This window comes from Psammomys obesus, unplaced genomic scaffold (genome assembly GCF_907164565.1).
Source record: "Psammomys obesus unplaced genomic scaffold, mPsaObe1.curated_primary_1811, whole genome shotgun sequence".
NCBI lineage: Eukaryota > Metazoa > Chordata > Mammalia > Rodentia > Muridae > Psammomys > Psammomys obesus.
The window spans coordinates 2,889,326-2,911,540 of NW_026596085.1; the positions used below are offsets into that span (position 1 = coordinate 2,889,326).

General features: G+C 43.3%; 1 protein-coding gene across 1 annotated transcript; it reads left to right on the forward strand.

Moving 5' to 3' along the window:
* Positions 1 to 11,178: 11,178 nt before the first annotated feature.
* LOC129690973 (olfactory receptor 10AD1-like) lies at positions 11,179 to 14,201 on the forward strand. Its single transcript, XM_055626810.1, has 2 exons — positions 11,179 to 11,183; positions 13,250 to 14,201. Exons 1-2 carry the CDS (start codon positions 11,179 to 11,181, stop codon positions 14,199 to 14,201), a joined length of 957 nt encoding a protein of 318 aa, XP_055482785.1.
* The last annotated feature ends 8,014 nt before the right edge of the window (positions 14,202 to 22,215 follow it).

Sequence of the window (22,215 nt, forward strand, 5' to 3'; positions counted from 1 at the left end):
TCTTCTTCTTCTTCTTCTTCTTCTTCTTCTTCTTCTTCTTCTTCTTCGTCTTCTTCGTCTTCTTCGTCTTCGTCTTCTTCGTCTTCTTCGTCTTCTTCGTCTTCTTCTTCTTCGTCTTCTTCGTCTTCTTCGTCTTCTTCTTCTTCGTCTTCTTCTTCTTCGTCTTCTTCTTCTTCGTCTTCTTCTTCTTCTTCTTCGTCTTCTTCGTCTTCTTCGTCTTCTTCGTCTTCTTCTTCTTCGTCTTCTTCTTCTTCCTCTTCTTCTTCTTCCTCGTCTTCTTCTTCTTCGTCTTCTTCTTCTTCGTCTTCTTCTTCTTCGTCTTCTTCTTCTTCGTCTTCTTTTTTCTTCTTTTTTTCTTTTTTTTCTTCTTCTTCGTCTTCTTCTTCGTCTTCTTCTTCATATGCTTCTTCGTCTTCGTCTTCTTCATCTTCGTCTTCTTCTTCGTCTTCTTCATCTTCTTCTGTCTTCTTCTTCTTCTTCTGTCTTCTTCTTCTTCTGTCTTCTTCTTCTTCTGTCTTCTTCTTCTGTCTTCTTCTTCTTCTGTCTTCTTCTTCTGTCTTCTTCTTCTTCTGTCTTCTTCTTCTTCTGTCTTCTTCTTTTTCTGTCTTCTCCCTGGCCCCTAAGAAATTTTGGCATACCCTAAGATCACAGGTAAGCCACTGCTAAAATTAAATCTACTTGAATTAAATGAAATAAACTCAGGGATGACTTTCTAAGATAAGAATGAAAAGGGAGGGCCTGTTTTCATGTTTGAACTGAATGTTCAACTTATCTTCTGGCCCTTACATCTCTAGTTTCTTCTCCGGTCTTCTCTGGTCACACAGAGGTCATCTTCATGGGGGTGTTTGCCAGGATCCAATCCAGATGTAGGCGAAAGGAGATGACGTGATATTGCTTCTTACTGCTCAAGCTCATGCATATAGAATTTGAAGAGGCCGGCATTTATGGCTGAGCCTATGGGCTGCCAAGACACCAAATGAAGGGCCCAAGGAGCTGCTCATTGATCGCTGGTGTCATTTTAGCAAGATGCGCTTAGCATAAACGCTCAGCAGGCTGGCTTATTCTCATCAGATGCCGTCATCTCTCATTTGTATCATCCTCTTACTGTGACCTTACTGTCCTCTAAATAATCTACTATTGTCTTTGAACTCAAGCAAATCATTGTGAAGAGGCATGCTCACAGCTAAATCCCCAGCTCTCATGCAAATTTTATTTTATGTGTATGAGTGTTTCACTGCATGTGTGTTTGTGCACCCTAAGTGTGCCTGGTGCTCTTGGTGGTAAGAAGGACCATATTCCCTGGAACTGGAGTTACAGATGATTGTGAATCACAGTGTCAGTGCTGGGAACTGAACCTGTGGCCTCTGCAAGTACAAGTACTCCTAAGTGCTGAGCTATTTCTCCAGTTCCACTAACTAACTTTCCCCGGTTTTTGTAGCAATATTGGGGTTGAGCCTAAGACCTTGTACACGTTAGGCAAACTGCCACTGAGCAACGGCCTTAGCCCTCCCAACTCTCTTAATAGTCGTGTGGCAAGTGACTATTTTTTCTTTGTTCCTGTCTCATTTATTACATCCCAACCACAGCTGCCCCTCCCTCACCACCTTCCCTCTGCCCTATACCCAATGCTCCTCCTCCCTTCAGATCAACCAAACATGGCATAACAAGGTGTGATAAGACTGAGCAGAAGCCCTCATATCTGGGCTGGACAAGACAACCCATTAGGAGGAAAAGGACCCCACGATCAGACAAGTTGGAGACACTTGTTTTTATGTCAGGAAGCTGCTTCTTGTGGTAGTTTCCAGGATTTGCTCTGTTCTGTTTTGTGTACTTTCTTGTTTAAAATAAGATGATGAATTTCAGCAGATTGGGTGAAATGATCTAATTCACACCCAAATTTGCAGTTCTGTGTATTTTATCTGGAAATTTCTTCAGGATCTGTAGGCCTCTAAGGGAGCATTTCTGTATTTGTGTGTGAAAGTTATTTCCTCTACTTAACTGTTATTTTTTATTGTTTAAAACATTTTTCATTTTTTAAAGATTTAGATATACTATACATACAGAAGGATAATTAAATCTTAAGTAAATAACTCAATGAGTTTGGGCTAAATGTGTTTAGTTGAATAGTCAACATTTTTATGAAGATACGGAGTCTGTGGCCATGGTCCCAGACCTTGTAGGAGATCCTGCCCCTCTCCTGCCTCCTTCTAACCCCACGCTGTGGAACCTTGAATTCCAGGCTCCGTGTCGTTGCTGCAGACGTGGATCTGGGAAGAATGGGAAGAGACTCCCAAACCCATAGTAGCTCTCTGTTCCTTCAGCCTCTAGACCCATACACACCAACTGTTCTGTATAATCACTGTAGCCTGAGACTGGATCTGGTAAGAGGACCGACCCCAACCTCAGGCTCCGTCCAGCCCTCCTGCCCCTGAACCCACATGCCCTAGCCTCTTCATGTGGGAGCTCTAACTGCCTCATATAATCGCTGCAGCCCTGGACCCAGTAAAAGACCCAAGTCCCTCAGTACTGCCTCCTATAAACTCTTCCTGGCTGTCTAGCTTGCCTCCCTGCCTTTGGGTTCCATGCAGATGGGCTAAATATATGGGCTAAAAATACTCTAGCTCCAGATGTCCAAGTCTTATCTCAAAAACACAAACAGTTTTCTGCCCCAAATCACCAATAGGAACAGTCTCCACGAAAAACAACTTAAATGAAATTCAAGTTAAAGAATGCAAAAGAACAATTGAAAACATGTTCAGTGAGTTCACAGAACTCAAAGGAGAGAAAAAAATAAATACCTGAATGACAGAGAGGAGAGGAATAAACTGATGGAAGAAAAAAAATGACTAAATAAATAATGAAGACAATTCAAGATATGAAAATTAAATAAAGAGCTGGAAACACTGAAGAAAACACAAACTGAAATGAAAGAGGAAATGAAAAGACAGAAATCTAATAAAAAGCTCTGTGGAAAGCATTGACAAAGGAATGGGGTGTGCAATAAACAGAACTGGATCATCTACCAAATGAAATAAAAAACATTCTAAAACTAATTGTGCTGGCTAGTTTTCTGTCAACTTGAGACGAGCTAGAGTCATCAGAGAGGAGGTAACCTCAACTGAGAAAAATGCCTCGATAAAATTGGACTATAAGCAAGCCTATAGGGCATTTTCTTAATTAGTGATTTGATATAGGAGGGACCAGCCCATTGTGAGTGGGGCCAACCCTGGGCTGGTGTCCTGGGTTCTACAAGAAAGCAGCTGAGTAAGCCATGGGGAGCAAGACAGTAAACAGCACCCCTCTGTGGCCTCTGCGTCAGCTCCTGCCTCCAGGCCCTGCTCTGTTTGAGTTCCTGTCCTGACTCCCTTCAGTGATGAGCAGTGATATGAAAGAGTAATCCAACTAAACCCTTTCCTCCCAAAGTTACTTCAGTCATAGTGTTTCCTCACAGCAATAGCTACCTTAACTAAAACACTAATGAATGGAATATGCAGGAACGTTAAGTCACAATGAAGAGACTAAATACGTGAATTATGTGCATAGGAGATGAAGAATTCTAGGTCAAAGCCATCACAAATATTCTCAGTAAAATCACTGGAGAAAAATTCCCAGCTCTAGAGAGAAAAGATGCCCACTCAAGTTTAAAAGATTTACAGAAAAAAAAAAAAAACACAAAAGAGAACCTGAAAAGAAATGCCTCATGACATACTATAGCTAAAACACTAAGACCACAAACAAAAGAAAGACTATTAAAAGCTGTGTGAGAGAAGAGCCAAGTCACATAATAAATGTAGGTCAATTAGAGTACCAGCTGATTATTTGATGGAAACTTTTAAGGGCTTTGGAAAAATGTATTCCAAGTTCTGAAAGTTCTCAACTGCCAACCCAAGTTCCTGGAAAAAAACATCTATTGAAATTGAAGGATAAATAAAACTGTCTATAATAACAACCGAATGAAGGAATATATGATCAGCAGCCCAGCTCTACAGAGGATTCTGGAAGGAGTGCTGTGGAGTAAGGAGAAGCAAACATACCGAAGGAGTCACGGAGGAAAAAGAAGCAATCCTGGAACAGTTCACAAAAGAGGTCTAAGATCCCCCCCCCCCAAAAAAAAGCCAGGAATTAATAAACATTTTTCAGTAGTAAAACTCAGAATAATAATGATCTTAATTCACCAATAAAAAGATATATACTACCAAATTCGGTTAGAAAACAGGATCCAGATTTTTGCTGCCTCTAAGAAAGATATCACATCCAAGTCACATACCAGCTTGGTGTAAATTATTCCAAGCTACTAGAAGTACAAAAAAATGTTGGCCTAACTATTCCAATATCTGACAAAATAAAGCAAATCAAAACGACTCAGAAGAAATAGAAAAGATCACATCAAATTCATTAAGGGGCCTACCCATTGGAGACTGTTACAGCTATAAACAATAAACAAACACTGGTGCGCCCAATTTCATAAAACAAACATTTATTATTTTGTATCTTCAGTTTTTCCTCCCAGTCCTTCCCCCGACCTCCGCCCTCATCCATGTCTGCTCGTCAGGAAAGGGCAGGTCTCCCATGGATGTCAAACAGCCACAGCACATCAAGTTGCAGGAAAACTAGACATATTCCTGAATATTAAGGCTGGATGAGTGGGAGAAAAGGGTCACTAAAGCAGGCAAAAGCGTCAGAGACAGCCTGTGTTCCCAGTGTTAGGTGTCCCCCAAGAAGACCAAGCTACACACTAACAATGTGCAATGGGCCTAGTTCAGTCCCATGGGAACTTCCTGGTTGGTGGTTCAGTCCCCATGAGCCCCTGTGGGCCCAGGTTAGTTGGTTCTGTAGGTTTCCTTGTGTCCTGGACCCCTCTAGCTCCTATAATCCTTCCACCCCCTCTTCCACAGGATTCCCCAAGCTCCGCCTAATGTTTGGCTGTGGGTCTCTGCATCTGCTCCCACCAGTTGCTGGGTGAAGCCTCTCTGCTGACAGTTGACATTAGGAATCATTTCATTGACATTTTTTTCTATTCGGGGATTCCCCCCCCCCCCCCCCCCCCCGTGGCTCCCAAGCGGGAGCAGTCATTGTAGGAAAACATGTAGGTTGAAGGGATTTTTTTTGCCTGGGTTGGTCCTTCCATGACCGGGAAGCCTTGCCCCGTCATCCTTTTTTGAAGTAGGCAGCAGACAACACAGTTACAACCAGTCGAGGTACTAAGGACATGAGATTTTGAGTGTCCATCCCTAAATGGAACATCTTTACCAGCTGTCCAAGACTCAAGGAACGCCGGGGAAGAGGGAGCCAAAAGAGTGTAAGAGCTGAAGGATGGAGAGGAATTCTGTGCTGTCTTCCGGACGCAACGTGGCTCTTACACTCAAAGCAGCCACTGTAATGCACAGGAGATGCGGTTACCGAGTGACATCATGTCCTCTGAAATTCTGCCAGAGACACACAAAGTGCTCTCCAGTCCCCACTCCACACCGAGGATGTTGATTGTTGGGAGGTGACTGGTTCAGGGGCAGAGAGGATTCTGTTTCTGTGAGGGTGTGGCCCCTGAAAGGTTTTCCACGCTCCAGAGGATGACTCCAGAACGCATGCACATATGAACAGCACTCGTTGAACTTAGTGGGTTATCAAAACAAAAGGAGGCATGAAGGAGAGAGAGAGAGAGAGAGAGAGAGAGAGAGAGAGAGAGAGAGAGAACTCTAGAGCAGAAATTCCAGGGCATTTTTGTCAATGAGCGACACCCCCACCCCCCAGGGACTGTAGGCTGCACTGATGTAACTTCGCTCCTGAATTCCAGCCAAATGAAGACACTCCAAGAGCAGATTATCTGCCGGTTATGGTCAGCTTCCCATTGGTGACCAGTGAGGCGAAGCTCCTTCCTCCTTGATGCTGAAAGCCCATTGGGTGCCCCACCGCCTGCCTGCGCCCACCTTGTGTGTGTGGTTACTGCAGCTCGGAGTCCTATAAATGCCAAGGGCAGCGGGTTTGCAACAGAGATCGTTGTCCCTTTGCTCCGGACCAGTCCGTGTCTCGGCTCATGGAAAAGGTGAGAAAGCTGACCCTGCATCTCTGGGTATCCTCAAGATGAGCACTTCCTAAATTCTGTGAGCAGATCGCACTCCGCACTCCGCGCATGGTGGCCACAGAGGAGATGTGACGGGTCTTGACTTCAAGCCCCCGCACGTGAGGTTTCCCTTGTACATGTCTGGCTGTGTCTCTGCGATCTCAACTCTGTCTTTCTAGGTGCTTCTTCCTCTGACTCTCCTCCTCGTGTTGCTGTCTGGAGCTCTGTCTACCCACTTGCCCTGGCTCTGGTGAGAGAAGGAGTGTGTGTCACTGCCGGGGGTTGAATCTCCTTTTGAATTGAGCTGTCTACATGGAAAGAACTCGTGTTCTCAGAGCCAAAGGGCTGGGTGGGGTCGTCCCAGACATCTGGTTCAGGAAGTTGTCTCTGCACCAACCATCAAAGACTTTCATTATATTTACGCTGGTAAAAGTCTTAGTCTGTCTCTTATTTGACTAGTCATTTTCCTAGATTCTTTATTTCTGTTATTCTTTCTGCCTTTGTCCCTTATCATCTTAACTTTATACCATTTTCCCATTGTCTTTCTACAACAGTAGCAGAGAGGGTATTGTCCTGTCTCTAACCTCATCTCTATCAACTTAAATAATTTATTATTAGATAGCTCAGTGAGAGAGATATTTGAGGATGTTCAAGCCTTGCTTTTGCCTCTTGAAAAGTCAGTGCATTTACTCTTTTTTGGGACTCCATTTCCCCATCCACACAAGAAACCTTTCTAAATCACCCCGTGCCTTGCTCATGAGGCACCCAGGCAGGAATGAATGAAAACTGCAGTCTTGCAGAAACCACTACTGAAATGGTTCTGCTTTCGCAATCTATTCTCGTTCCCCCTTTCCTAATGTTCTCAGTCATGTCTGTATTCAATTTCATCATTTGTTTCCTCTCATCCGCCTTCCCCCTTTTATTTACCTCATGACTTATTCATCTCCCTCTTTTCTCATTAGTGCCTTCTTCTCAACCCATTTCCCTGAGTGAATAGATTTTCTGTTTGTGCATATTCCTTTCTTGCTCCTTTGAGAGAAAAAAATGTCAGTGTCTTACAGAGACTTATTACAATGAGATATGTAACACAAGGATCCAGCTTTTCTGTTTCCTCTAAGATCTACAGAATAAACAAAATTCAAAAAGAAATAGAATGGGAGTTAGGGATGTGACAAGACTTTCTATGAAATTTGTATTAATTAAAATATAATCACAGTGCTTCTCGGCTTCCTTCCCTTTCTCTAACACCTCCTGTGTCCCCCCCACTTCACTCACTCTCTAACTGATATGCACTTTTTCAAGGAACTAGATGCAGCTTGACAGCTCTCTGAGAGCTTTCTGATCTAGAAAAGTAGTCTTTAAACAAACTACTCAGGTAAAAATTCTGAGAGCCCTGTTCCCACATGCAAAGAAGAAAGGAAGTAGCCGTGAACATGCACTGGGTAAGCCCTGTCCATGTGTACCCCGATTTTAGTATTTCTGTTATCAGTTCATCCTACACCAACCCACACAGGAAAACAGTCTTAGCAAAGCATTCTCTGCAAGTGGCAAAACTGAGGTGTGAGCATGTTCTGAGCTCCCACGGTCTGAACACACAAGATACAAAACACTACTAAATGTCCAACCTTGCTGAGGGTCAGTATCAATCACTTGACTTCACGTGACCCTTTGTGCCAAAACTCAGCTACAGATCTCACTTTATTCAGTATCCCCAAGAAGCAAGAAGACCCCTCCCGCCATCTTCAACCTAGCTGCACCTTCTCACAGACATTGTCCTTGGTGGCTGACATGGTCAGCTAACTACGTCAACCCCTTGCTTTGTAAGTGGTGCAAAGTGTGCGAAATCATTTAAAAGACTATATTAAATTACTTTCAGGGTATCACAGAGGGCACATATGAAACACAAGTGATTTGTTTTCTGACTTGGGGTCCTCCTCAGGCTACCTCATTGTATGCTGATGAAGAAAAAGTGAAATGCAAAGCACTTCCAGTGTCAAGCATTTCAGGCAAGAGATACTCAACTTGATTTGGTTTATCTAAGTTCAGACCCTGAGCCCTGGCACAAACCGTATCCATGTACGGTTTTCACATATAGATATTAACTCTCAAACAAATGTATATTTCATGCCCTAATTTTGCCTATGTCATTGATCAGTAAACCGCTTGGCTCCTTCAAAGGCATTCAAATACAATGTCCTCTCGTTTTACACTGATTATTTCAACAATCAGTATACATTTTCAAGTTGGCATAAACAGTACTACAGCTCTCATGGACCATGGTTGTGCTGAGGTCGCTGAAGAAAAGCAATCTAATGCTCGCTCTTGCTATCATCAGCATCAAAAATGTTTATTTCTTCCAAACCTATTCCATATAAACAACCAAACCCTTTGTATCCAGAGGCTAACTCTATGTGTGTATTAACTGGACACATTTTTAGCAAATGTTTCTCTGCACCTCTTAGGGTTTTGTGAGTTTGAGTATGTTTTAGTAAAGAGAGGCTTTCCTTTGTGTTGCCTGTTCTTTCATGTTAGTTAAACAGCCTTGTAGGGGTAATTCTCAGAAGGAACTTATGGTCAGGTTTACTTGATTCTTCTTATTTCCTTTACTTATTATTGGCTGGCTTGGTCCTGTGCACGCAGTCATAGCCTCTCTATGTCACACGTGTGCCAGCCTGTCACATTCTGCAAACACTGTTCTGTGGCGAGTGTCCACCACATCTGTCTTTAACAATCCCTGCCACCTCTGTCACTGTGACTCCTGAGTCTCGGGAGGAGGGGTGTGATGCAGATCTCGCTTTTAGGGCTGAGTGTGTCGGAGTCTTTTATTATCCGCAAGATAATCGGTGGTGGGGCTCTGTATAAATCGCCATCTAGTGTAAAAAGGCTTCTCTGGTGTGGGTTGAGAGATGTGTTAAAGATAAGAACGTAGAAGGAAGCTTATCATTATGTCCATTCAGCAGAATGATATTACTGGGTTCCCCCCGCCCCAGAGCCTATAACATAGCCCAAAGCAGGGGCTGGGGCCACTTAAAATTATTATATTTAAGAAACTTTATGAATTCATTTATGTCATAGTAAAAAAAAAAAAACAAAACCTTAAATATAAATCTCAACATTGCTGAGGCAGGGACAAAATGATTTCCACCAGAGTTGTAAGTTGGATTTAGTCATGAATTCAGTATCAGTGACCCTTAGTTCCAGGAGCAATCCTAAAAAGTATGTAAATATTGATTCCAATGTGGCTTAAAGGGAACAGACAGAGTGTAATATACCTAAGTGCCCTGTGGGCCTAGTGATTCATTTTTGCAGTGACAGATCACCCAGAATTTCTATTTATCAAATTCACAATATTTTACATACAACGATTTACAGTACTTCATCTCTCAGAGTTTTCTAATTTTTACAGTTGTCCAGGCTCCAAGACCTTGTAAAATACACCCACACATAGGCACAAATGAAATAAGCAAATAACCTGCTCATAGCTGCAACATTTGTAAAAAAATCTTTTGAGGCAAAAGAAATTTGGTTTTAAATAATGTAGCCATGAATATTCCAAACACACTGACATAGGTCTTACTTCGTTTCATGTTAATTATAGTTTTTATGAATTCATAAATATTTTCTTAATAACAACAAATATTTTATTTATTTCTCTAAGTAACAATTCCCATGTGATAGTTCCTAATTTTTCTATACAAATAGCTCTTAGGTGTACAAGTTTGTGTGTAAAGAGTCTTCATTGATAATTTATAGAGTGAAATTTTTACATACATTCATCTACTCGCTCAGTAAGCCTGTGTACCATCATTATGTGCCGAGCACTGTCTGAAGAATTTTATAAGAATTATTCATTTCATCCTGAGGTTAGCCCAATAGTATCAGAGCCATCATTGTCTTTGTTCTGGAGATAAGGAAGCTAAAACCTGATAACTTATATCAGTTCCGGTTATACCACTAGGTATATGACCCAGGGTTTAGATTCAAGTCCTTGAACTTTCCAGATGGTGAATAGTCTCTACATTAAAGGAATGAACACATTTTGATTAAATCTTTAAGAATCTCATACCATGAATTTTTATCATATTCTCTCCAAAACTCTTCCCCCTAATGCCCTCCAAGAGCTACCCCGTTTCCCAACCACCTCCTCCTTCCTGTACTTTCTGTCCTTTCTAAAAATTTAATAACCCAGCCAGACTTGGTGCATACGCCTTTAATCCCAGCATTTGGGAGGCAGTGGCCAGGAGATTGCTGTGAGTTCGAGGCTAGCCTGGTCTACAAAGTGAGTCCAGGACAGCCAGGGCTACACAGAGAAACGCTGTCTCAAAAGAAAAAACAACAACAACAAAATTGAATAATCCATCAGCTTGAATCTGTGTTGTCCATGTGCTTCCGGGTGTGAGGCCAGCCTCTGCAGGGGGATTGAGCCATCAGGAACCATACCCCTAAGGGAAAGTGACTCTGTCCTCCTCCAGACGCCATTGCCCAACAACAACCCTCAGCTCCACCCCTCCCCCTCCAGGCTGGAAGGCTGACAGACTTGATCTTGCACAGGATTTGCACAGGCAGCCACGGCTCTGTGAGTTGTAGCAGTTCTGCCGTTCTGGAAGACACCATTTCCCTCCAGTCTTCCCAGATGCCTGGCTCTTACAGTCCTTAGGCTCCGTCTTCCAAGGTGATCCCTGAGCCCTGGGGAGGGATGAGAGAGATGTCCCATTTGTGTCTGAGTGCTCATGGACATATGTTCTCTGCATTTTGGCCAGTTGTGAGTTTCTATGTTAATCACCATTTGCACAAAGAACTCTCTCTGAGAGCTTATACTAACAGTTGAGAGATGAATTTGGAAGACAGTTTGATACTATGTCCATTTACCAAAATAACAGCAAGCTGTGCTGGCTAGTTTTATGTCAAGTTGACACAAGCTGGAGACATTTTAGAAGACGGAGCTTCAGTTAAGAAAATGCCCTACCAGATTGGCCTGGGTTAACGAGGCGTTTCTTCTAGAGTGGATGCAACATCAGCTCTTCTCCCTGGGGTAGCTCATCTTCGGGCGGCGTCATGAGGTCCTGCCTTTTACCTGCCACAGCGATTCTGCGACCGACCATTTTAGTCACAGCAACACCATGAGGTAAAGCGAGAGTCCTTCCAGAAGTTCCATTTTGTATATGAGCCATAACATAGGGAAAGCAGGGTCCCTGAACAGCGGGGTCAGAATCACTGCCTGTTCTGAGAGAATTTTAGATAGAAGTTCTGGCAACCAGGTATAGGCTGAGGGGGAACCACAAGAGCAGGGAGAACTGTGCTCTTTTCATAGAGAAGCTTTTGCAGAGAATGGCCCTCATTCGTTTTCATTGCGGCGACATACTGTATCCAGATGCATTGGCTCTGAGGAGCTAGTTATTACATTTTCAAGAATTCTGAGACCTGGCTATCAAACACAGTCCTTAGTAACAAATAATTTGATTTACAACTAGATAAAGCATACCTAAACACAAACACAGTGAACGTTCAAAACCGTCCCTCCCTAATTTGGTCGCTACATTGTACCGTCATGTATGCTTGCAGTTTGTATGCACGATGTGTGTACGTGTGTGTCTGTGTGTGTGGTGTGTGCTTACATGTGTGTATAATATGTACATGTCCCCACATGTATTTGTACCACAAAAAAAAAAAAAATCATATTGTGAAGAAGGTGTCCCTGGCTTGCTAACACCTTTTGTTAAGAACATGACACCACAACACTGCTTTAGTTACTGTGTTGTGATTTGGGGGGGGGGGGCTAGGACTTGTAGGATAGTCAACATCTGTGAGTAGTGTGAAGATGTCATTGGCAAGGAAACGTCTAGAATCCGCCTCTCCAGGTTTGAATAAGGGCTTCACTGCTTACTGTCTGATGTCGGGAAGGAACTGATCCTTCCTATAAAACACAGATGGAAGAAACACTATCTACCACACAGGATAACGGCAAAGCTTAAAGGAGTTCTGATGTGGGGGCCTAGTCATGCTTAAGGAGAGCTCTCAGATTCCTCCCACATCTTTGCTTCAAAAGTTCCCTTCAACAGTTTGATATGTTACTCTAGACCCTGGGCCATCCTGTTTGTCTCTAAACACAGTGCCGCCAATTCAAGACCACCCGGACAGCCCAGAGAACTGTGAACCTATCAGTCAGGGAGTTAGATGGGCAGGGGGAAGGGACAGAGAACCAGAAGATTAGTGGGTGAGCAAAACTAGGCTGGGTTCTATAGAGGCCAGCTTGTCACTGTTCCTCCAGATTCCCAGAATAGACAGCACCAACGGTGAACTGGAGCGAAGCGGAATGTTAGCTGTTAGTGTTGACCCCTGTGGCGTGTCGGTGTAGGCTCAGCACCTACCAGATGCGGCACTGTGCTGTGGAAACTGTGATAGCTGAGGAGGTGTGCACATATTTATGAGGGGGGCTGAAGGAAATCCTTAATCACTCTTCATTTTTGCTACAAATATTAAACCTCTCTATATATACAAGTGGAGAGGGGTAGGAGAGACTGAAGGCGGTATCTCAGGACCAACCTAGGAGGGACAAAATCCCACAAACAATCCTTGGCTGATGTTTACACTACTGCAACCCGTAATAGTCTTGGAGTTTTCTGTGCCTTTAATAGAATTTAGCGTAACTATAGTTTGCTGCCTTTTTTTGTTCACTTAACCCTTGTCTGTAGTTGTGGAAGTAGGTTATCCAAAGCGCTCCTTATGATGGTCAGTCTTTGCCAGCCTGATACAAACCTAAACATACCAGAGAAGAAGGAATCTCAGGTGAGGAGTTTGCTTCCATCGGAGTGCCCATGGGCACCCCTGTGGGACATTGTCCTGACAGTTGCTTGATATAGGAGGGCCCTGCTCACTGTGGACAGTGCCATGTTTGGGAAGGTGTGCCTGGACAGTATATACAATAAAAACGTTTGCTGAACAAAGCTAAGGAGAATAAGCCAGTAAGCAGCCTTCCTCCACGGTCTCTGCTTCAGTTCCTGCCAGTGGGTTCCTGCCTTGAGTTCTTGCCTTGGTTTCCCTCACTGATGGACTATAACCTTTAAGCTGAAATAAAGTTTTGCCTCCACAAGTTGCTTTTAGTCAGTGTTTTATCACAAAAACAGAGAGGCAAAGCAGAACACCCCTACACATTCATTCACTCAACTGTCCTTCCCTGCTTCCCTCTTGAAGCAGACTCCAAAAGGTGGACCTGAGGAACAGCAGCGCAGTGACCGATTTCATCCTCGTGGGCTTTGAGCAGAGCTCCCCTTCCACTCGGGCATTGCTCTTCACCCTCTTCTTGGCTCTCTACAGCCTCGCCATGACCATGAACGGCCTCATCATCTTCATCACCTGGACTGACCCCAGACTCAACAGCCCCATGTACTTCTTCCTTGGACACCTGTCTTTCCTGGACATCTGCTTCATCACCACCACCATCCCACAGATGTTGATCCATCTGGTGACCAAGAACCACACCGTCTCCTTCGTCTCCTGCATGACCCAGATGTATCTGGTCTTTGGTGTGGGTGTGGCCGAATGTATCCTCTTGGCTTTTATGGCCTATGACCGTTATGTTGCAATCTGCCACCCACTGAACTATGCCCAGATTGTAAGTCGGCAGGTGTGTGTCCAGCTGGTGTGTTCTTCCTGGATCTTTGGGATGGTCAATGGCATCTTTCTTGATTACATGACATTTCGAGGTCCATTCTGCAGGGAAAACCACATAGAAAACTTTTTCTGTGAGGCCCCCATAGTGATTGCCCTCTCCTGTGGGGACCCTGAGTTCAGTCTGAAAGTGATCTTTCTTGATGCCATTGTGGTGCTGCTCAGTCCCATGGTGCTCATTGTCACCTCCTACGCCCGGATCCTGGCCTCCATCCTCGGCAGAGCCTCCTCTTCAGGTAGAAGAAAGACATTCTCCACTTGTGCCTCCCACCTGACTGTGGTCATCTTTTTCTACACCTCAGCCATGTTCTCTTACATGAACCCCCGAAGCACCCACGGGCCTGACAAAGACAAGCCTTTCTCCCTCCTCTACACCATCATCACCCCCATGTGCAACCCCATCATCTACAGCTTCCGCAACAAGGAAATGAAGGGGGCCATGGCGAGGGCTCTTGGGAGAGGCAGCTTGGCTTAGGCAGAGTCTGTCTAGCCTGAAATTTCTTGGTGGAGTTCAATCTACTAGAGATAGAAGATTTCCCCTTTCCAGCTTTTACTCCCCAATGCTGGGGGGTTCTGGGAAAGACATTCCTGTCTTCCTCAACACCACACTCAAACCTTGAAGTGACTACTCCTGATGTCTAAGGCTCATGTCTTGAGGTGACATCCACCATAGACAGAGCTTCTCTGATTTCTCTGGGTGATCTGTTTTTATGATTGGAGGGACAAATGCAAAGCCATAGGGGTTATGTCTCTAATTGAGGCAGGCATGCTTCTCAGGAGAAAGCAGTTAGCATTGTCTTAGTTAGGGTTTCTATTGCTGTGAAGAGACACCATGACCACAGCAACTCTTATGAAGGGAAACATTTAATTGGGGCTGGCTTATAGTTTCAGAGTCCATTATTGACATGCTGGAAGCATGGCAGCATGCAGGAAGACATAGTGCTGGAGAAGGAGCTGAGAGGTCTTCATCCCAGTCAGCATATAGTGCAACTCTCTACAGACCTATGGAGGCCACTTTTATTCAAACCACCACAAGTGTAAAAACCAAAATGTTTTTGAGAGTTTTTGCTTAGGAAAGATAATATAGTTTGAAAGCCCTAGTGTGGAGGCAGTGGGTTGGAGAAATATGGGATGAGCAATGCAGAGACCCATCCCTTCGTGGTTGCCCATAAACTCTTTAAGTTTATAGAGGAAAGGAGGAATTAATCAGTGGACTTTTATTACTTTTCAAACCCTGCTAGAGGAGACATGAAATTCTACTAGCCAAAATAAACCTTTTCTTCTCTGTGAATGTGAATTATGGTGGCTACTTTGTCACAGTGACGGGAAACTGGCTCACACAAACGTAGTAGAAAATGGGGACCAACTGGACTTTGAAAATGATGTTCATATAACTTTGAGACCAAAACTTTAAAAAAAAATCCAGAAACATAGTTGCTAAGTTCCTAGGAAAAAAAGTTAATGAATTCCATTCCGTACTATTCACAGGTGTTTTGTGACTTCCTTGTAAACAAACATCTGTTCATCTCAGAGAGGGCAGGAACAGCAGACCACAGAAATTATTCCACATAAATCTGGGATCGTGAACCAGTGAGCTTATTGGAACATGGGTGAGTTGGTAGCAGCAAGTCACCAGAAAGCTCACCCCGGGAAGGGGAGTGACTGATGAAAACTCACCCCAGTATCAGGAACTGCTCATGAAAGCTGTTGCCTCGCATGAACTCTTGGCCCACCTCTCAGATGAAGAGATCCTCTTCTCCTTCAGCACAGGCTTATGCAACCTTGGAGAGGGGCCTTGTGAATCTGCTAAATTCCATTAGCTTCCTGAGCCTTGTGAGTTTCCTTGGCTTTTCAGTCTTATGAGCTGCCCCAACCATACCCCTTCAAGAGGAAAGTTCAGAAAAAAAAATAGCTATAAGAGGTAAGAGTAATGCAGAGTAATCTACAAGCTTCAAAATTGAATGAGCATTAAAAAATAGGTACAATAAATCACATTTCCAGACAAATGAAGAAAAACACACAATCAACTCTGCTGTAGCTGCAGAAAAAAGCATCCATTCTGCCAAAAGCTCATGTTTACTTATAATTTATAAGGAAGACACTTTTGAGCAGATCAGGAATGGGAAAAAATGTTCATTAAAGTATTAAAGAAATTCTTGAGCTAGGCATGATGGTGCACCCCTTTAATCCCTGCACTCAAGAAGCAGAGGCAGGCAGACCTCTGAGTTTGAGGCCTGCTCTATAAAATGAGTTCCAGGACATCCAGGACTGCCCAGAAAAACCCTGTCTCGAAAAATCAAAACCTAAAAATTAGTTCTACTACTTTGGGGTCTGATTTGTTCTTGTTTTTCCGAAGCCTGGAGGTCCACCCTCATTATTTATTTCAGTCTTTCTGTTGTTGCTTTTTTTTAATGTCAGCCATTCTGTGTAAGTATAGTTACAAACGTCCCTCTTAGGACTGCCTCCTGTGTATATGCTGTAATTTTACTTTTATTCACTTCTAGGATTTAAAATTTTTCTTCACTGATTTTTTTTTGATGATGCATTCATCATTCGATAGTGTGTTTTTTCTCTTTAAAAAAACTTTTTATTGATTCTTTGTGAATTGCACATCATGCACCCCCGTCCCACTCATCTCCCTGTCCCCTCGTATCTGCCCTCTGCCCTTGCAGTCCCCTCCCCCACAAGAAAACAAAAAATGAAAACAACAAAAATTAAAAATAATATTAAGAAAATAAAATAAAACATCTGCCTGTGGAAGCTGCACTGTATCAACCACACAGTCACCCTTTTGCCCAAACAGCTTCACTTGCAAATGTTCTTTGCAATGAGTCATTGGTCGGGTTCGATCCCTTTGGTCTCTGCTACTGTCAATACTGACTCCTCTTTGATGTCCTGTCGTTGTCCTGCACCATGGAGATCCTGCAGCTTTGTTTCTGAAGGACCGGCCCCTTCAGGCATTCCAGCAGTTCATAGATGGAGTAGACACTGGATGGGTCTACTCAGGGCCCTGGATCTGGGGCTGGGTGGTGGCAGTATCATGGGACTATGGATGGAAGGTAGTCCAGTTGAGGAGGATTAAGGCGGATGGCATTGGATGGAGCTGGGAGATGGATGGTGAGGATATTGAGACAGTGTAAGAAAAATACTGCCCTGCCCAATAAGGCAGTTATAAATCTAACAGGTGTCTGCATCTTATCGTGATAGCGGGCTAAATAAAACCGCCATGATAATCTCAAGCCTAATAATAAGCATTATTCAGCCCCTACAACAACCCAGACACGGCTCTCAGCGGCAGCATGGGCCGGAAGCTCACCATGGTCTCAGGGGGCAGAGCAGGGCCCTCACACCAGGCTTCCCCGGCACCCTCAAGTTTCCAGTTCCTCCTTTCTTCACGGACTTCTCCTTCTCTCCCAACACTCCACCACACGCTTGCTCATCGTAGGAGCGGCCGCCGCTACACCAACCACAACTTGCACTGGGCTTGCCTCTGGGTATCTCTCACACGTGCGCCCGCCACGGCAATGGGCCGGGCCCCCTTCATCAATCACCAGTTAAGAAAATGCCCTACAGGTTGGCCTACAGCCTGATCCAATGCAGACATTCTTAGTTGCGGTTCCCGTCTCTCGGGACCTTGCATCAAGCTTGTGTGAAGTTGACATAAAACTAGCAGCTCTGAGATCAAAGGGTCCGGAGGCTCTAACACGCTCCTCACAAAGATCCGTAAAACCTCTCTGAAGCCCGCAATGCAGACCTACTGGGCTGCCCTCCTTGTGGGACGGCCCACCCCGATCTCTCTTTAGTGAGCCCCACTGAGCTTCACTCACTAGGCTGCTTTGTGACGACCTCCTGCTCACCCAGTCTGCCTGTGGACTGGGGTCATGCCTGCGGGAAGACCAGACCTGAGGGGCACGCTACTGTGCCTGCGCTGGGGTTAAACGGTGGCTCCATGCTTACCAGTACTCTTTCTGAGACTGGGTGCGCGTGTGCTTGGTGAGCCAGGAGTTCAGAACCGTGACGGCCTCTCGATGGACTGTCCCACTGTTTAGTGTTAAGTGACTGGTTTACCTCTGCTGACTAATTTTGGTTTGAAGTCTGTTGTTTTGTTTTGTTTTGTTTTGTGTTGTTTTTATCAGGCATTAGAATAGTGATTCCTGATTTTTTCCTAGTTCCACTAGCTGAGAATATCTTTTTCCATCCTTTTACCCTAAGGTAAAGTCTGTCTTTAATGGTGTGGTGTGTTTCTTAGAAGCGGTATAATGAGAGGACATGTTTTTTTTTTTTTTTTAAATCCAATATGCTAGTTTGTTCATTTTTGTAATAGGGGAATTGAGGCCATTAAAATTCAGTTATTTAAAAATATGTGCAGGAGGATATTTATGTGAATTTATAAATTTATAATTTATGTGAATAAATTATAATTAATAAAAATAAAAATTTAAAAAAATAACTATAAAAAATAAAAAGAAATTTAAAAAAGAAAAATGTGTTAATTCCTGTCATTCTGTTGATTTTGTCATGTTTTTTAAAGATTTACTTACTATGTATACAGTGTTCTGTTTGCGTGTATACCAGCACACCAGAAGAGGGCACCAGATCATATTATAGATGGTTATGAGCCACCATGTGGGTGCTCGGAATTAAACTCAGGACCCCTGGAAGAACAGCCAGTATTCCTAACCACTGAGCCATCTCTCCAGCCCTTGTCATGTTTTATTAGTCTTCGTTTGCTTAACCATTCTGATGTTGTTTATTTTATTTTCCTCTGTAGCATCTTATATGTGCTTACTCTTTTCCGAAGTCTGAAGTATTCCTTAAATTCTTTGCTGCTGCTTGGTGGGCATGAATCTGCTTAGCCTGCTTTGGTCCTGGAAAGTGCTTGTTTCTCCTTCAATCATGGCAGATGCTTCTGTGTCTAATGGTTTACATTGGCAGCTGTGGCTTTCAGAACTTTTAGTCTCTCTTGGAATATATTCATTTTCTCTATGCGGTCCTTAAACACATTCATAATCATTCAGTTGAATTTTTTTGTCTGGAATTTTGCCTAAATCCCTCTTATTGGAGATTATACTTACATAATTGGTGTTTTTTTTTTTTTTTTCAAGGAGATATGTTGTCCTGGTTTTTAAGTGTGTTAATTAGGGTTTCTATGGCTGCAACAAAACACCATGACTAAAAAGCAAGTTGGGGAAGAAATGGCTTATTCAGCTTATACTTGCGCGTTGCTTTTCATCACCAACAAAAGTCAGGATGGGAGCTCAAGCAGGGCAGAAACCTGGAGGCGGGAGCTGATGCAGAGGCCATGAAGGGTGCTGCTTAGTGCCTTGCTCCTCATGGTTTTCTCAGTCTGCTTTCTACTAGAACCCAGGACACCAGCCCAGGGATGGCAGCACCCACAAAGGGCTGGGACCCTCCCCCAATGATCACCAATTGAGAAAAGGCCTTACAGCTGGGTCTCATTGAGGTGTTTCCTGGACTAAGGCTCCTTCCTCTCTGAGGACTCTAGCTTGTTTCAAGGTGTCTCAAAACCAGCTAATACTTTAAAGATATTTTTATTTATGCATTGGGGCTTTTATATTGGTGTTAGATGGATGGTTGTGGGTAGTTTTATTTATTTAAATCTTCTTTCATTGGAGATGTTTGTAATGTGATGTACTACGCAGTATGGGCGAGGTGTCATTTTCCTCTGTTGAGATGGGTTCAGGACCCCAGGCTCTCCTGTAAGGGTCGGTTTCTATCTGTAACAGCAGTCAGTGTCGCAGGTTAACTCACTGTGAAACAGAATGATAGTCATCCACAAAGCAATCACGACTTAAGTACGGATTATTTTAGGGAGTACAGAGGTAATAATAGCATTTTGTGTTCTAGTATATCAACCATTGTAAGTGTGAGTAGAATCAAAAAAGGAAACAGGGTAGGAGTCATGATAAGTATCAGGGTGGTATGAAAGCAGAGGGAATGGTTTTGTAGGTATAGATAGGTGAGGAACAGCCACAAATGACGATTTGGGTGAGGTGAGCACAGTGGCCTAGTTAATGCAGGAAACTGTAAGCAGTTCTGTGATGGTGGTAGTTGACGCAGAAACGCAGAGCTGCCCAAGGTGCTGAGCACACGTGATAGTTGATTAACTCATTGTTCCACAGAACATCCATCTGACCTTCTGAGGACATGGCAGAATGAGAGCCAGGCCGTGGAGAGGAGGGCCATGGAACACTGTCTCCTACGCATGGCCTGTCGTTCATCGTGAACTCCGATCACCTACCACTGGACAGCTCCTGACTGTTAAGGGCTGCTGGAGAAAGGGAAGTGGTCGTCTTCGGTGTGGAGCCACTGGTGAACTCCACAGTGGTGCTCCGGTGGGCAGCTGTCATTATCAGTGGGTCACAGAAAGGAAAGAAGAGTGGGGAGTAGAGTTATTGCAAGGATAGGAGCTTGGTGTGGGAGCGGAAGAAGAGGGTAGGGGATGAATGTGGCTAGGCTGTATTGTATCCATCCATGAAGGTGTGAAAGATTGGACTCACTTTTAAAAATGGAAAAATATACAATACAATACAAAACAATACAATACAACATACTGTAAATAAAGCTCAAGACAGAAAAATAACCACTTAAGAATAGACAGTAACATACTATGGAGTGTTAGGGGAAAAAGACAAAAAAAAAAAAAAGAAAAAGATAGCCAAAGTATGCATGCAAACAAGTAAACAAACAAACAAACAAACAAACAAACCAACCCATGCTTCCACCACCATGCCAATCCATAACGTGGAGTAGGGATGTTGTTTTAAATTCTTTCTTTCAGTGGGGTCTTCTTGCTTTTCCTACTGCTAGGGTTGCGCTTTGTGGCTGTTTGCTCAACTAGAGTGTAAAGCTGGTAGGCTCAGTGGTTCTGTTGAGTCCAGTGTTTCCTGGGCTGGCGGAGCAGTGACTCCCATACCCCTGTGAACCCTTGTAACTTGTCTAGGGTACCGCTGCAGGCTCACCCACAGAAGATCCTGCCTCTGCCATCTCATGGCAGGGCTCTTTGTGCCCATGTACCCTATCCTGGCTTGCCCAGTTCGGAGCCCATCTCTCCCACCATGTGGGAAGGTGTCCTATCTCTATCACCTGGCTCTCACCAGGGGCTTTTGTGTTTCAAAAATGTCTTTGTACATGAGTAGTATGATCATCCTCAGAGAAAACTTTTAAAATGCAGTTCGTTAAAATTAGTGGTGTTCAAAATGTTGTTGGATATAAAATTAACACACACAAAAAAAACTAATATCATTCTATCACTACAAAAAAAAAAGTAGGAAATACAAGTTTTAGGTTACTTTTTTTTTTTTTAGACAGTCTCACTGTGTAACCCTGACTGGCCTAGAACTCATAGAAATCTGTCTGCCTCTGCCTCCCAAGTGCTGGGATTAAAAGCATGTGTCATACTATCTGACCTATTTTTATTATTTTTGATTAAAAATAATTACATGTATTTAAGGAGTACTGTGTAACGACTCGACACATGTATATATTATACAATGATCAAATCAGAGTAATATCACCACCATGCAGTTCTATCATTTCTTGACGGTGAAATCATTCCAAAGTTTCTCACTTTCTCACTAGTTTGGAATATACGATACAATATTGTTGGCTTTCCTCGTCCTACCTTGGACTGGGACACTGACATTTATCCCTCCTGGCTATGTGTAGCTTTGAACCCATGGATCAACCTCTCCCTAGCTCTCACCTTTTCCCTCTTTGGTCTCTGGTAACCATTACTGTGTTCTTATTTTCCATTCACTCAACTTTTGCTAGTTCTGAATATAAGTGATATAACCTTTTAAATAGTATGAAATATAACCTTTTAAATAGTATGAAAAATATAAAGCACATTAGAATAATTTAAATGAAAATGGGAAGTCTTCATAGGAAAAAAAAAACTGCATACAAAATTATCAAATGGCACCAGCCAGAAAATTTAAATGAATGGAACTATGTAGAGACCTCAAAAAATATATAAATTAAATAGTTCTTTGGGTTAATAGTTTCTAGACCCAGACCATATGTTGGACAGTTCTTGTTTTGGTATAACTACAGTTTCATCCCAGAATGCACCAAATAAACCTGCTGTGGGAAGTGGTGCTTGGCAGCTGCGGTTAGGGCTCAGTGGATGCAGTGCTTGTCTGGTATGTAGAAGGTCTTGAGTTCAGTGCTTAGCACAGCATAAGCCTGGTGGTCCATGCCTATGATCTCAGTACCTCCGAGGTAAAGGCATGGGAATCCAGAGTTCAAGTTCATCCTTGACTATCCAGCAAGTATGTAGCCAAGCTGGCTACATGAGACCCTGTTTCAAAACCAGATAGATAGATACATAGATTCATAGATGATTAATAGATAAATAGATACTTAGATACATAGATAGATATATAGAACATAGATACATGGACACATAGATACATAGACAGATAGATAGATAGATAGATAGATAGATAGATAGATAGATAGATAGA